The sequence below is a fragment of the Petaurus breviceps genome, unplaced genomic scaffold, assembly GCF_028583685.1.
Source record: "Petaurus breviceps papuanus isolate PSGF00001 unplaced genomic scaffold, PetGlider_PUasm1.0 178, whole genome shotgun sequence".
NCBI classification, from domain to species: Eukaryota; Metazoa; Chordata; class Mammalia; order Diprotodontia; family Petauridae; genus Petaurus; species Petaurus breviceps.
The window spans coordinates 16,332,562-16,346,248 of NW_027185777.1; the positions used below are offsets into that span (position 1 = coordinate 16,332,562).

A 13,687-nucleotide genomic window follows, 5' to 3' on the forward strand; every position below is an offset into this window, starting at 1 on the left:
CTCTCTCTCTCTCTCTCTCTCTCTCTCTCTCTCTCTCTCTCTCTCTCCCTCTGTGCCTCTGTCTCTCTGTCTCTCTCTCTGTCTCTCTCTCTCTGTCTCTGTCTCTGTCTGTCTCTGTCTGTCTCTGTCTCTCTCTGTCTCTCTCTGTCTCTCTCTGTCTCTCTCTGTCTCTCTCTCTCTCTCTCTCTGTCTCTCTCTCTCTGTCTCTCTCTCTCTCTGTCTCTCTCTCTCTCTCTGTCTGTCTCTCTCTCTGTCTCTCTCTCTCGTCCCCCGTTCCTTTTTACCATTTTGTGAGATGATAATTGCTCATAATATTCCCCCACCCTCTGTAGTAGTTTGCAAATTAGCTAACAGAATTCTAAGCTGTCATTGTTGGCTTTTCTCTCTCTCAGTGTGTCAACAAGATCGAATGGCTGGTGGAGGTGGCTTTCTAGATTCTTTGAGCTGTGTCACTGTGGTGATTGCTTTAGTTAAACTTCTCTAAGAATTGGTCAGAGCCAGAGTCAGTGCCTTTACTTTTGTCTGTTTCCCATTTTTTGGAGTATGTGACTTACTTAAAGAGGCCAGGTTTGACCTACCATACTCATATCATCTTATCTCTAACTGCTTTTAGTGATCTGACTGCACATGTAGCTGATTTTTTTTTTCCTTTTTTTGGGGCGAGGCACTAGGAGCTAGTCTGAGGCTACATTTGAACTCAGGTCCTCCTGACTTCAGGGTTGGTGCTCTATCCACTAAGCTGCCTAACTGCCCCCCACATAGCTGATTCTTAAATTAGTCCTACATACATCACCAGGCATTTCTCCTATGTTAGGTGGCGGAGTGGACAGAGCACCAGGCCTGGAGTCAGGAATACCTGAGTTCAAATCCAGCCTCAGACACTTACTAGTTGTGTGACCCTGGACAAGTCACTTTGCCCTGTTGGCCTCAGTTTCCTCATCTATAAAATAAGCTGGAGAAGGAAATGGCAAACCCCTCCAGTATCTTTGGCAAGAAAACCCCAGATGGGAACACAAAGAGTCAGACATGACTGAAAAACAACTGAACAATAACCCAGGATTGTTGCCAGGATAATTGTGAAGCACTTAGCCCAGTTCCTGGTACACAGTAAGCACTATATAAATATTAGCTTTTCCAATTATTATTATTGATTATTATAAATCTTATTAGATCCTCACAATAACTCTGTGAAGCAGGTGATATTATTGTCTCCATTTTACAGTTGAGGACACTGAAGCAAGTGTCATTCAGTTGTCCAAGCGTACAGTTACTGTCTGAGGCTCAAGGCACAGCCCTCTGTCCCCTATACCACCAGCTGCCTCGATATATTTTTATATCTTCTTCTGTGTTTACCTTTGCATTGAATGACCAAGCATCAGAGTATATGTTTAGATGCAGTGTAATTTGGTGGAAATAGCACTGCATTTACAATCCGAGGCCCCAGGTTCAAGACTAGGCTCTGCTACTTTCTATATGTATGACCTTAGACAAGTAAAAGTAGTAGCTGACCTTTAACATTTGCAAAGTGCTTCACAAATATCACATTTTAGCCATACAACAATCTTCAGAGGTAGGTGTTATTATTATCCCCATTTTGCAGATGAAGAAACTAAGGTAAATAGATTAAATGGCTTGCCCCGGGTCACACAGCTAGTAAGGATGGAAGGCTAGATTTGAACTTTAGCTGCCTCACTCACTAGTCACTAACCTCTCTGGGCCTCTGTTTCCAGTTTGTAAAATGAGGGATTGGATGAAATTACTTGTAAGACCCCCCCCTAGCTATAAATAAGGCACCTTAGTTTAATGTTTCATGTTGGGATCTCCATAGGATTACTTACTCCATTTATCCATCCTCTGTAAGACATACTGGGGGAAAGTAGCAAATATCAACATGGTGGTCTATTTATATTATTAAAAGTTGCACGCTGCAAAAGGAGGTGGCTCTGTATATCAGGAAATGTTTTTTGGTGTTTTGAGGTGCACAGTGGAAGCCATTCTGCCACCTCCCTCTCTCTCTTATGTCTGGGCAGATCCTGTGAGAGAGTTCCATTTGGCAGAAATTCCTGTCTGTTTCTGATTTCATTTATAGCAAAATAAAATGAAAGAATTGGACTCTGTGGCCTCTGGGCTTCCTCCTAGCTCCCCGTCTATGATCCTCTGATCATTATGTCAGTGTGAACTTGTCTCATTTGCTCTAGGAGTGTATCAACATGGTTAATGAACAGGGAAATTTATGGAAAGAAAAAGAAGACATCAGCTCAAATTTCATTCAACAGATATTTTGTAGATACCTAAGCAACCCAAGACATCCCCCAATGCTCTTCTAAATTCTAAAATATCAAGTAAAAATACTGTCATTTAAATGTTTAATATGTACTAGAACTAACATTAAATTTGGATCAACTTTCTGACAGCCTTGTATGTTGTCTTTGAATAAATGGCACATTTGGCGTATCTTATAGTCAATGTGTGCATCCAATTTTTGCCTGATTTTAAGGTCTACAAGTAATAATTTTTATTTTTAATTGTTGTGGCAGGTGTGTTATTGTATTTTTAAGTTGATGATATATAATTAGCCATATTCACAACTGACCTGATCTTACATCATTAGTTAGGAAAACAACTCCTGTTTGTCACTCCACCTGCAGGTGACTCTAATCTTTATGGTGATCCATTGTACTGTGCAGTTATCCAGACTGCACCGTGCCAGAAATGTGGGATTGCCTTTAAGCTCATCTTCCAGTACCAGAGGGATTGCCTTTAATTCACCTCTCTTACCGGCAAACTGCTTCCTGCAGAATTAGTAAGCAGGTTACCGACTTAGTTGCTGAAGATGGATAAAAGGAAAAATAGGTATCAGTAAACCTATCTGTGAGCATTTGCTGAGTACTTACTGTGTACCATGAACTGTTTTAAGTGCTGAGAATACAGAGACAAAACCAAAGCAGTCCCTGCCCTCGAGAAGCTTGAATTATGGGGGCAGGGGGCACAGGGATATTATGTGCCTCAATCTAGCAATCTCATTCCAGATTCCCAGCCTTTTCTCTCCTTTCAGAATCTTCCTATACAGCAAGAAAGAATCTAGCTAGTGTAATTTGGTGGAAATAACACTGCAAAACTAACAAAATTTACCTGTTTTTGACTGATCTTTGACTCTCCGATGACTGCTGCTTCCCTAGCATTGGCATTTGCCCAGGATCGTTACCACCATCATTACCACCACCCTTCTTCCACCATATCCAAGCTCACAGCTAGGGAGGGAATGACAGCCTTTTCTCTTTTTCCCATAGCCTGCGTCTCTGTCCTCATGACTAGCCTTCCTGGGCAGCTAGGTGATTCAGTGAATAGAACACTGACCTTGAAGTCTGGAGGACCTGAGTTCACATCCAGTCTTAGACACTTGACAATTAACTAGCTATGTGACCTTGGGCAGTTCACTTAACCCCAATTGCCCTGCCTTCCCCTCTCTTAAAAAAAAAAAAAGACTGGCCTTCCTATACTACCAAGCCTTTCTCAAAGGCTTATGGTAGGTCTGTCCATTTTCTGGGAGAGCCTCAGCATCTCCAGCCCCATGCTATCCTGCTGCTGTTTCACTCTTAAGATATCCCTTGACCTTTCCACATAAGTCAGTCCAGTGATGAAAAGAGAAGTCACCTAGTGATTGTCATTCACCTTAATTTGTGTTGGATTACTCCTCTGTGTGACACTCTTTGGTTTTCTCAGTATGAGAAGTCTCTGATCCAGAATTCCTTCCTGCATCTCCCTTAGTCCTCTTTGAGCCTTTTAAAATCCTGTAAAGTTTCTGAGGCTTCTTGTAGCTTTGGGAGTGACCTGAATAAGCCTACCTCCTTCTCTCTCCATTCTGATTTTTCAGGAGAGGTTTTCCATTTTATATTCAAATCCACATATCAGACCTCTAAATGGTGCACACTTGATTTAACTGAAGTATGTGAGCAGCCTAATAAAATCCTGTTTTATTTCTCAACTCTCTCACTGTTAACCTGTGGGGCTCAAAACATTTTCAGCACAGATTGAGTCCGCTGTTTCTAATCTGAGGAGTGAAAAGGTTTCCTGTGAGTTGAATTTCAGTAATTAGGGCTCAGAAAACTAAAGGAAATCTTCTCTAGGATGTCTAATCAGTTCTTCTCAGCCTTTATCTTTGCCCTACCTCCCCAGCCCCAGTTCCTGCTGCTTTCAACACACATAACTGAGCCTTACTGTTTCATCCTTTAGACATCCCCTCTTCTGTCTGCCGTTACAAAAGTCTCTGATTCTAGGCTTCCTTCACATCAAGGAGAGTGAAGGAAATTGTAACCAATAGTCTTGGGAGGTTGTGTTCCTTCATCTAAGACCAGTGCATCACTCAACCTAATAAAAATTAGTCAACAGGCCTAAGATGAGTTAAAATGAACACACTGTCTTCTCTCTGGTCATCTTTCCAAATTTCCACAAGAATCTTTGAGGGAATTCTTATTTCCTTGGTGTAGGTGGGTATCATATGAAGGTTCTTATAACTCATAGAAGGTAATTACTAATTAAGTAAATAACTAAGAAGTAATTACTAATTAAAAGTGAAAACTAAGTAAGTAATTAAGAAGTAATTACTAATTAAAAGTGAAAATATTTCAGAAAGGGAGGTGAGACATGGGAAAATCTCACTTGAAGATTCATTGTAAGGCTTTTACTAGAGATTATCAAAGTCATTCTATGGCTTGAGGGCACTGAATATATAGACATGGGCAATAAGGGCCTTGGATGACTTGGTTTCTAAGTTGTCTTCCAGTTTTGACATCCCCTGCTTTTTATACCCACACTGAAGCTGCTGTTGTAATAGATTCACAGGGGACTCCAAAGACGGGTCCTCTAAGATTATAAAAATTATAATATAATAATATAAGTCCTATATGACTAGGATAGTGAGGGACTAAGGTTCATGCCACTTAAGGACCAACTAAAGGAACCAGAGATGTTTAGTGTAGAGAAGGGAAGACTTGGAGATAGAGAGGGAGCATGAAGGCTATCTTCAATTATCTGGAGGCACATTATATGATGAAGGAATTAAACTTGTCTTTCTTGGCCCCCAAGTGCAAAACTAGAAGCAAGGGAAGCTACAAAGAGACATGACTCACGTTGGCCCCAACCACGTGACCTACCACATTAACGTCCATCTTCTCTGCCTAGTTTTTGAGGGCCTTCCTAGTCTAGTCCCATTCTAAATAACCAACCTTACTCCCCAAGCTTCCTAAAACACTCTTTCTCATTATGGGATATCTTCTTACTGCTCTAAAACACACTCACCATGCTGAATACCGCCCCCCCCCAAGTGTATTCATTTATTCCATTCTATCCTTGAAATATTTTCCAATTTCCTACCATCACCTTTGCCCTCACTTGCTCATCTTTCCAGACAAAGCTCAAATGTTTCTCCTCCATAAACAGAAGAATATTAGAAAAGACCACAGGACACGGCATCCAGAGACCTGAGCAGGAAAGGTGGTTTTGCCTGTTTACCAACCATGAAGTCATTGCTATGGCCTTTAACTTCACATACCTCAGTTCGCTCATTTGTTAAAGGGGCATAAGGATAATAACTGATCTTTATGTCTCATAGAGTAGTTGTGGGGGTCAAATGAGATGTGTTAGTTTGTAAGCAAACACACAAATGCTATATATATGCCAGCTATTACTATCATTATTTCCTCATAACACCGAGCCATATTGATTTCTGCCTTTCTCAATTTTGCACTTTTGCATATGTAACACAACTAGCACTTCATCATAGATTTTTCCTTTACTCAGATTCTGCTTTATTGAATAATTACACTATGGTGTGATTTATGGCGTCATCTTGTTCACCCGTTGTTTTTGTGAGTTTATGTCTCATTTCCCCTCTGTGTGGCCTTTGGCTCTGAAACCCAAATTTAATACTCTTTCCATTACCTCACAGAACCCACAGCTGTGCTAGGCACATAGTATGCCATAAAGCAGTACTTGGTTGACTGATTTCATGACGATCGATTCCTCTATCCCCCATCACTGAGCTTCCTTTTCCTAGAATCACTGATTTCTTCACTTTATATTCCAAGCTCATGGGTTGATTGAGAAGATGAGGAAACCAATAAAGGTCAGATTTTTCCCCAAAATGAAGGTGTTGGGCTAGGAGATTGGAGCTCTAAATCCTATGAAATTATCATCTTCTGTTACAAGTTCTTAAAATAAGAATTGCTCAAGGTTTCAGCAATCTTTTCTTTGTTTCTTTTAGGTCTATGTGGATCTCTAACCTCACCTGTTCCTGACTCATTCTCTCCTGAGTGTATCCTGTCCAGGATACTGTTCTATATCCTGTATACTTTGCCCTTTACCCTTTCTTACTGTTTATCCTCTCAGAAAAGAAATTGACTATGAACTTCAATGGTCTTTCTTTTCCTGAGTCCATGATAGCATCTGTTCAGATCTGTCATTCAGTATTTACTGTGCATCTGCAGGGCTTTATTCTTTATGGTGTACCTAAGGGTATTTCCTTCATTTCTGATTGTTATAAAGTTATAAAGTCTGAAACACAAGACTCAGAGGACCCTAGAGAAATCTTCACCTTACTACTGGGGAATATTCCTTAAGGAAAGGGTTTTCATAGGGTCAACTCAGCTAATAGTTCTTTTAATAATGTTGATCCCCTCTTCTCATAAAGGCTTCTTATATTTTTGACAGAACTTCCTACACAGAACAATGTAAGGCATCCTTATTCTGCTTTCCTGTCTGTTATCCTTCTCCCACCCCACCCCATTTCAAGTATGGCTCAATTGTTTCTTTTCTTGTTTGATTTGTTCTTTTTTGTTTGGTTCCAAATATTGTCATTACTTGATAAGTATGTGAGGCCAGTATTGATATTGACCAAGAAGAAATATGAAACAGATCCTTGTGGAGAGGAGCGGGGAAGAGAGAGAATGGTTGTATTCAAGCACCTACTATGTTCTGGGTACTGTACTTAATGCTTACAAAATATTATCACCATATTTGAACCTTACAACAACCCTTGGTGATAAGTTAGTTATTTAGGTAGCTTGTTACTCAACAGCAAAAGTGCATCGTTATCATAATCTATACATAAACATACATGGGCTAATATTTGTGTAGTATTATATATATGTATATATACATATATAATATATGTTAGCCATATAGTCAGTCTCACTGACATCTCTTGGGATGCAAAAGCAGCCCACTTCTCTTGCTTTGTACAAAATTTCCATTTTCGTCGGACATCAAAATTAATTAGTTTTCCGCCTTACTTGTCTATCTTTAAATGAAATTGCTTGGAAAGCAGCAGTGCAGTCTAAGAGAAGCCAAATATACTGGGTGTTTGAGAACTAATGCAGTTGGCAAAGGCAGGCATTCCACACTGACTCATTTATAGGATCAAGCAAGCCCTAAATCAAGCACTTTTTCCTTGATTTACAGAAAAAAAACAAAACCCTGTCTTTGAGAAGTTTCATAATGTGTTTGAGCTCAGCTAGAATCCATGTGCTGCTACATTGACATGGATTTCTCCACGGGGAGCTTCAGTGGACTGATCTTGTTCATCCACCTTCAGTATATTGGAAGGCATGTTACCATGACATCTTGCTAGCCACAGCAAATGCCATTTGATAACCACTTGTCCTCTGAGTGGTTTCATAGATAGGAAATAAAGTGTAGTAAGATGTAGTTCTATTCATGCAGACTGGTACATTCTTGGTCTCCATTAGGATATGATGTATGCCTTATAAACACTGGACCTGATGGGGATGTGCAGTACACATGTTGCCCAATGGAAGCAGCTGTATCTGGGGTGAGGTTTGTTGATGACGCCTATTGCTAGTGATTGACTTTGTGTTTGTTTCCACACTTCCCATGGAAATATAATGTTGACATTGTTGTTCTTCCTTTCTGCTTGGGATTTCACTGTTTTGTTTTGTTTTGAATGGTAGCATACATAGTCCATTCAGTCTGCCGACTCTTTGTTTCCTTTCCATGTTTTCATCTTTTTTCCTTTTTTTTCTGTTTTTCTCCCCTTTTCTCATCCACAGGCTTTGAGGTGCATGTTGATCTCACTTCACTCAGAACTTGACATTCAAAGGTACATGATGAAAATTGAATCCTCTCAGAGAGTTAGTACTGTACTTTTTCTCTTTCTGATTGCATTGGGTTGTATAGCTTACCTTTTTTCAAACTGTGCGTGTTTTGCATCCCAACCAGTGTTTTTAACTAAACCACATCCCTTTGCACTGAATCAGTGATGTTTGTTTGGAGCCCGATGCTTGCTTTCATTCTTTGTCTTCGTATTTCCATTGCTTAGCACAGCCCCTGGCATATAGTAGGCACTTAATAAATGCTTGTTGATTGATGGATGGGTCGACTGAAGCATGTGTTGAGAGTGAAACCCAGAGTGAATACTAATGGCATGCAAGGTCCAGAATGTTTCCTCCTTAATGCTGAAGAACTGTAGTAGTGCCTGTGTTTGGAATTGGTTTGTGGAATTTGTTGTGTGTTGTAAAACTGGGATCCTTGCATGGTAAGAGAAGCACCTGAGGGGTTGGGGGCTTGCAGTTACAGTCCTTTCCAAAAGTGAAATTCTCACTCAAATCACATAAACATTCTCCATTTAGGGACTCCTTAACTTTTCACTTCCATTGCCTCAGTCCCAGATCTTGTGATGAAATTCCCATTCTGGCCTGTCCATCTCTAAGGTCTCCTGCTCACTGGTTCTGTGTCCATCCGCCTACTACATTGTTTCATCTCATAATTCCCTAGCTCAGTAACCTACAGCGGTTCTTATAACCTTTTGAAAGATCAAATTCCCATTCTTCAACATAGTTTTCAGAGAACTCCATCAACTCACCCAACCTTATGTCCCTTTATTTTCATGCTTTATCTTTCCCCAACATGGACTCTCTCCTCTAGTCAGGCCAGTCTTCTCTCCTGATAGATGCTCAGCTCACTCCCATGTCTGTGTCTTCACACCGCTACTCTAGGGGGGCTTTAATACCGTGTGCCTCAGGCACTGATAGTCAGGATCCTTCCTGGTGATGAGACAGAGAACAGGAGGGAGCACTGATCCTCTTACCCTCCCCTTTACTAATAGCCCAGTTTTCAGTGGGGTTAACCCCCTCCTTCATGCAGCTTATAATAAAGTTCCTAGGGAAAGATTCCAAGTAAAGGCACACCAAATCACCATCTATTCCAATTCTATTGTGTGTGTCCATCTTTGAAACTGAATAAATGTACCCTGCTTCTCTCAAGAGTTCTCCCACTCATTAGGATGTTTCTATAGGCCCTATAATTAATGCAAAACTAAGAGACATCTGCATAATTTCCTTGCCCACCTATCGTGTCTTAAATATAAGTGTGGGGGTGAGCGTGGAGAGGGGGGATTGAGAAGGTTATCACAACATGCTTTGTGCCACAGCCAGACATGCAGCTTCTAACATACCACTCCTTCCTCCACCCCACTCCCAAATGAGGAATGTAGCATCTTGACAATAGTATTTTCCATCAGAAATAGCACAGAGTTGTTTGGTACATTTTTCTTATAATTGGACTAAACAAATAGAATGAAACCTCCATGGTTCCTTTCCCCTGAGATTTGGTTATTTATTGATATGTAGATAGAAGTCTAGCTGGAAAGCTGATCCATTCTACACATGTTTTTTGAATTAAAATGTATTTTCTTTCACTACTCCCCTCTCCCCCTGCCCCTGGCCAATTGAACACTTAAAAACAGAAAACCAAAACAAAATCTCCACCACAAACACACTCAGTCTAGCAAAATAAATTCCCCCATTGACCATGTCCAAATACGCATTTTAAGTCCATCATTTCTCTGGCAGGAGGGGAGTGATCTGGTTCACCTCCAATCCTTTGGTGTTATGGTTTATGATTTCATTAGAGTCTCTAGTTTTCAAGTCTTTCAAAGCTTTCAAAAGCAAGCATTTATTAAGAGTCTTCTATGTGTCAACCGATGTTCTGGTGACACAAGCAGGAAACGGTTGCTGCTCTCAAGAAGGTGTGTGGGAGAGACCTGACAGGTACACAGGAATGAATGAATAGTCAGCAGAACAGAAACAACTAGCAGGGGTGGAGATCAGGGATGGCTGCTTGGAGGAGGTGGCACCTTGAACAAAAATCAGGCTTTTTAGAGGCCCAGATAAATAGGGATTGAGGTGAGAGGCAAGGAAGATGCATTTCAAGAATGGAGACTAGCATGTGTGAACGCAAGGAATCAGGAGGAATCAATCAATGAGTTTTGAGTTCTAAGAAGAGCTAATAATCTTGTTTGTCTGGAATATAAAGTTCTTGAGGGGGAATTACATGAAATATGACTGAACAGGAAGGTAGGAGCCAGATTGTGGAGCGTCTAATAGTGTACCTTTAGGTGCTGTTTTCAGAGGGGAGGGATAGAAGTTAGAGCTGGAAATTTAATGGGTCCACACTTCTGACCTCAAGACCTTTCATTACCCCTAATTCTTCTAAGGCATGTAACACATGCTTTATTTTAAAATTGAAAATTTAGGTTAGTCCTTACAGGAACTAATAATGAGGTCATTCATGCCCAGCCCTTCCCACATAGGAGAGTCCAAACCCTGCGTTCTTCTAAGGACATCTGGAATGTCCCAAGCCCCTTCTGCCTCTCACTGTGTCCTAGAACTAGGCCTGGCTGTAGGAAGGAATCTTTGAGCAGGAAGTTTTCTCAGCATGGTGCCTGTAAGTTGGAAAATACTTAGGGAAAATAATGTAGGAGAGGCTTTTTTTTTTTTTACAAACCCCACCTCAGAGAGAGCAAAGGAGTGTAGGAGATGCTAAGGGCATGGCCAGATGTCCTCAGACGCTCCCAGATGGAAGAACATCCCTCTATAACAGTCCCAGCCCCCTCCATAGCAGGTATGAGAGTACAGAAAGGACATTGGATCACTCTGCTTTGGACCAGAACATTGTGTAACTTCTCCTGATCTCTCTAAACATCTCCCTTTGGAGGAGTCGTGTTGTTTGCTGGCTCAAATTTCCACAGAAGCCAACTCTAGTTTCACAGGAATGTTCTTCAGCAAGAGGGTGGTGGCTCTACCCAGGGCTTCAGAGAACAAAACAGGCAGGCAGGCAAGCAACAGGCATTTAAGAAGCATTTACTATGTGCCAGGGACTGTGCTAAGTGCAGGAGATAGAAATACAAGCACAAAGAAAGACAATCTCTGTCCCCAAGCAGCCTGCTCTAAAGGGAGGAGCTGACCAGCACAGGGATGTGGTGGGAGTTAGGGTTCACCCAAGGGGCGAACAGAGAGCCTTGGGTCATTCACATTTGGAGGGCTCTCAGCTTGGTTAGCTGGCTTGTTGCTTGGTATCTCCAAGTCTCTGGGCAAGTGAAGGTCTTTTCTCTCTCATCACTCTTAAGAATAGCAGGGCGGGCATGGACACTTTGTTCTTCTAGAGCATTTCAATTTGAGACATACTAAGCAGCCATCCATTCCCCATCCCCTGGAGGCACTTTCCAGAGAGAATGCTGGGACCTAAGCCCAGCTTGGAGGATGTGAGCATCCAGTTGGAAGTTCGGAAGGATTAAGAAAATCCGGAAGGAAGAAATCGGCAACAAGACTCCTCATTGAGCAGCAGTGGGGGAAAGGTGGTGAGGGCCAGATCCACCAGGCATGAAATTTGTTGGGAGTGTCTGTTTCATTACTTAATGGCAAAATTAGTGGGATGTTACATGCCCTTGCTACAAGCAAAAGTCCCTCTTCTTTTAAAGTAAAATGCATTCTCATGACTAAAGAACATTTCAAAGAGTCCTTCTCCTCCATTAGTTTTCCCTTTGCTTTTTTTTTTTTTGGAGGGGCAACTGGAGTTAAGTGACTTGCCCATGGTCACATAGCCAGTAAGTGTTAAGTGTTTGAGGCTGGATTTGAACTCATGTCCTCCTGACTCCAGGGCCTCTATTCACTGCGCCACCTCGCCACCCCAGATTAGTTTTCACTTTGTTCTGTGACTGAAGAAGAAACAAATGTTCCTTGCAGCCAGTCTATTCTTCACAGAATTGGGAGAAACAGAGGTAGTATAGAAAGAGAAATACATTTGGAGTCCCGAGGATCTGGATTCAAATCTCCCTTCTGATGCTGTTTGTAACCTTGGGCAAATTGCCTAAGCTCTCTGTGCCTTGATTCTCTCATCTGTAAAATGTGGAGGTTGGATCAGATGAGGTCTTTTCCAGTTCTAAATCTTTGATCTTGTGTCAATACATTAGTAAAAGAAAGTATGGCAGCATGCAGGTGTGGAATTAGGATGACTTGGATTCAGCTCTGTCCCTGACCTAAGTCACTTGACATTTCAGCACCTCCAGGTTAACAACTAGTAGGGATTTGCATTAGAAGAGGGAGTCCCCACACTGGAAGTTCCCTGCCCTAGTGAAATCATTTGACCAGACTAAGGAGGGGGAGGGGTGGAAATGAAAAGAAAATACCTCGATGAAGAGATAAAAAGAGAAAGCACTTTATCTCTCTCTTCCCCCCTCAATTTATTTCCTTATTCCATTCCCAAAGGTTCAGTTAATAAGGATGATTACTATCTTTAACAAGGTCCTCTCCCATGGTACTGAGTAAGAAAGAGACCCCACAAAGCAGAATTCGGTCACAAGTCTTCCAGATCTGAAAATTACTTTGAAACACTCTCCCTTCACTTGTGCTTCTAGCAATCAATCAATAGACATTTATTAAGGACCTACTACTATATGCTAAACACTCTGCTTAGCACTGGGAATACAAAAAAGGGGCAAGAGACTATGCCTTATTCTCAAGAAGCTCACAATCTTCTAGTTTAAGTAATGAAGGAATATGCCTCCACAGGGGCTAGGCACCCCTGTCACTCATTTGTGAACAAGCTACTGGGTAGGTAGGAAGGGACATCTGAATGCATGGGGTCTAGCCTGGGGGACAGTGGCTGCCCTCTAGTGTTTTCCACAGCCTGCCTTGCTGCTTGTTTTTCGATGATGATGGTGAGGAGGAGGAGGAAGAGGAGGATAATGGCAACCATGACTTCTAGCTATCTCTGGTCAAAGGTGAAGTTGTTGAGAAGTGAATACTTTGAATTACCAACCCCCTCAAACTCCCATATGCTTTCTGATCTGATAATGAAATAATTTACACCACGAAGAAAAATGTGGAAACAAAAGATAGAGTTGTATTTTGTTCAACTGCTGAGTCGTCTGATTTAACTCCAGACCAAACATCTTTCTGTTTTCACAGGTGAAAATCATGAATAATGTCTAGGATAATTTTTGGATGGAAAGACTGGGGAGAGGTTGAAGTGAAAACCTAGAAGAGAAAGGCTATGAGCTTCACTTAATGGAAGATAATTCGTCAAAATAAGTTTTGGAGAAAACACTTTCCACCATTTTATATAAGTAGGCTTTAGAGAGAGGATAGCCTACTTTTGAAGACTGAACTTGGGGTATACCTGAGATGGTTTGGTCTTTTACACATTCTTATGTTAGTATGGAGAGAGACAGAGAGAGACAGAAAGAGACAGAGAAAGAGAGACAGAGACAGAGAGAGAGACAGAGACACAGAGAGAGAGACAGAGACACACACACAGAGAGAGAGAGAGAGAGAGAGAAGGGAGGGAGGAAGGAAGGAAGGAAGGAAGGAAGGAAGGAAGGAAGGAAGGAAGG

The 13,687-nt window shown here is 41.5% G+C and overlaps 1 protein-coding gene across 17 annotated transcripts in view; it reads left to right on the forward strand.

Annotated features, from left to right (window-relative positions):
* KIAA1217 (KIAA1217 ortholog) overlaps positions 1-13,687 on the forward strand; it is a 586,069-nt gene that overhangs the window by 363,100 nt on the left and 209,282 nt on the right. For 6 of the 17 annotated variants that reach the window (XM_069086314.1, XM_069086298.1, XM_069086300.1 and 3 more), the window contains exon 3: positions 8,067-8,147. The exons of 10 other annotated variants lie outside the window; for them this stretch is intronic. In XM_069086314.1, coding sequence (XP_068942415.1) covers positions 8,067-8,147 — 81 coding nt within the window. Of the gene's footprint in view, positions 1-8,066; positions 8,148-13,687 lie in introns of those variants that run through there. One more of the 17 variants, XM_069086312.1, reaches the window with a different exon arrangement.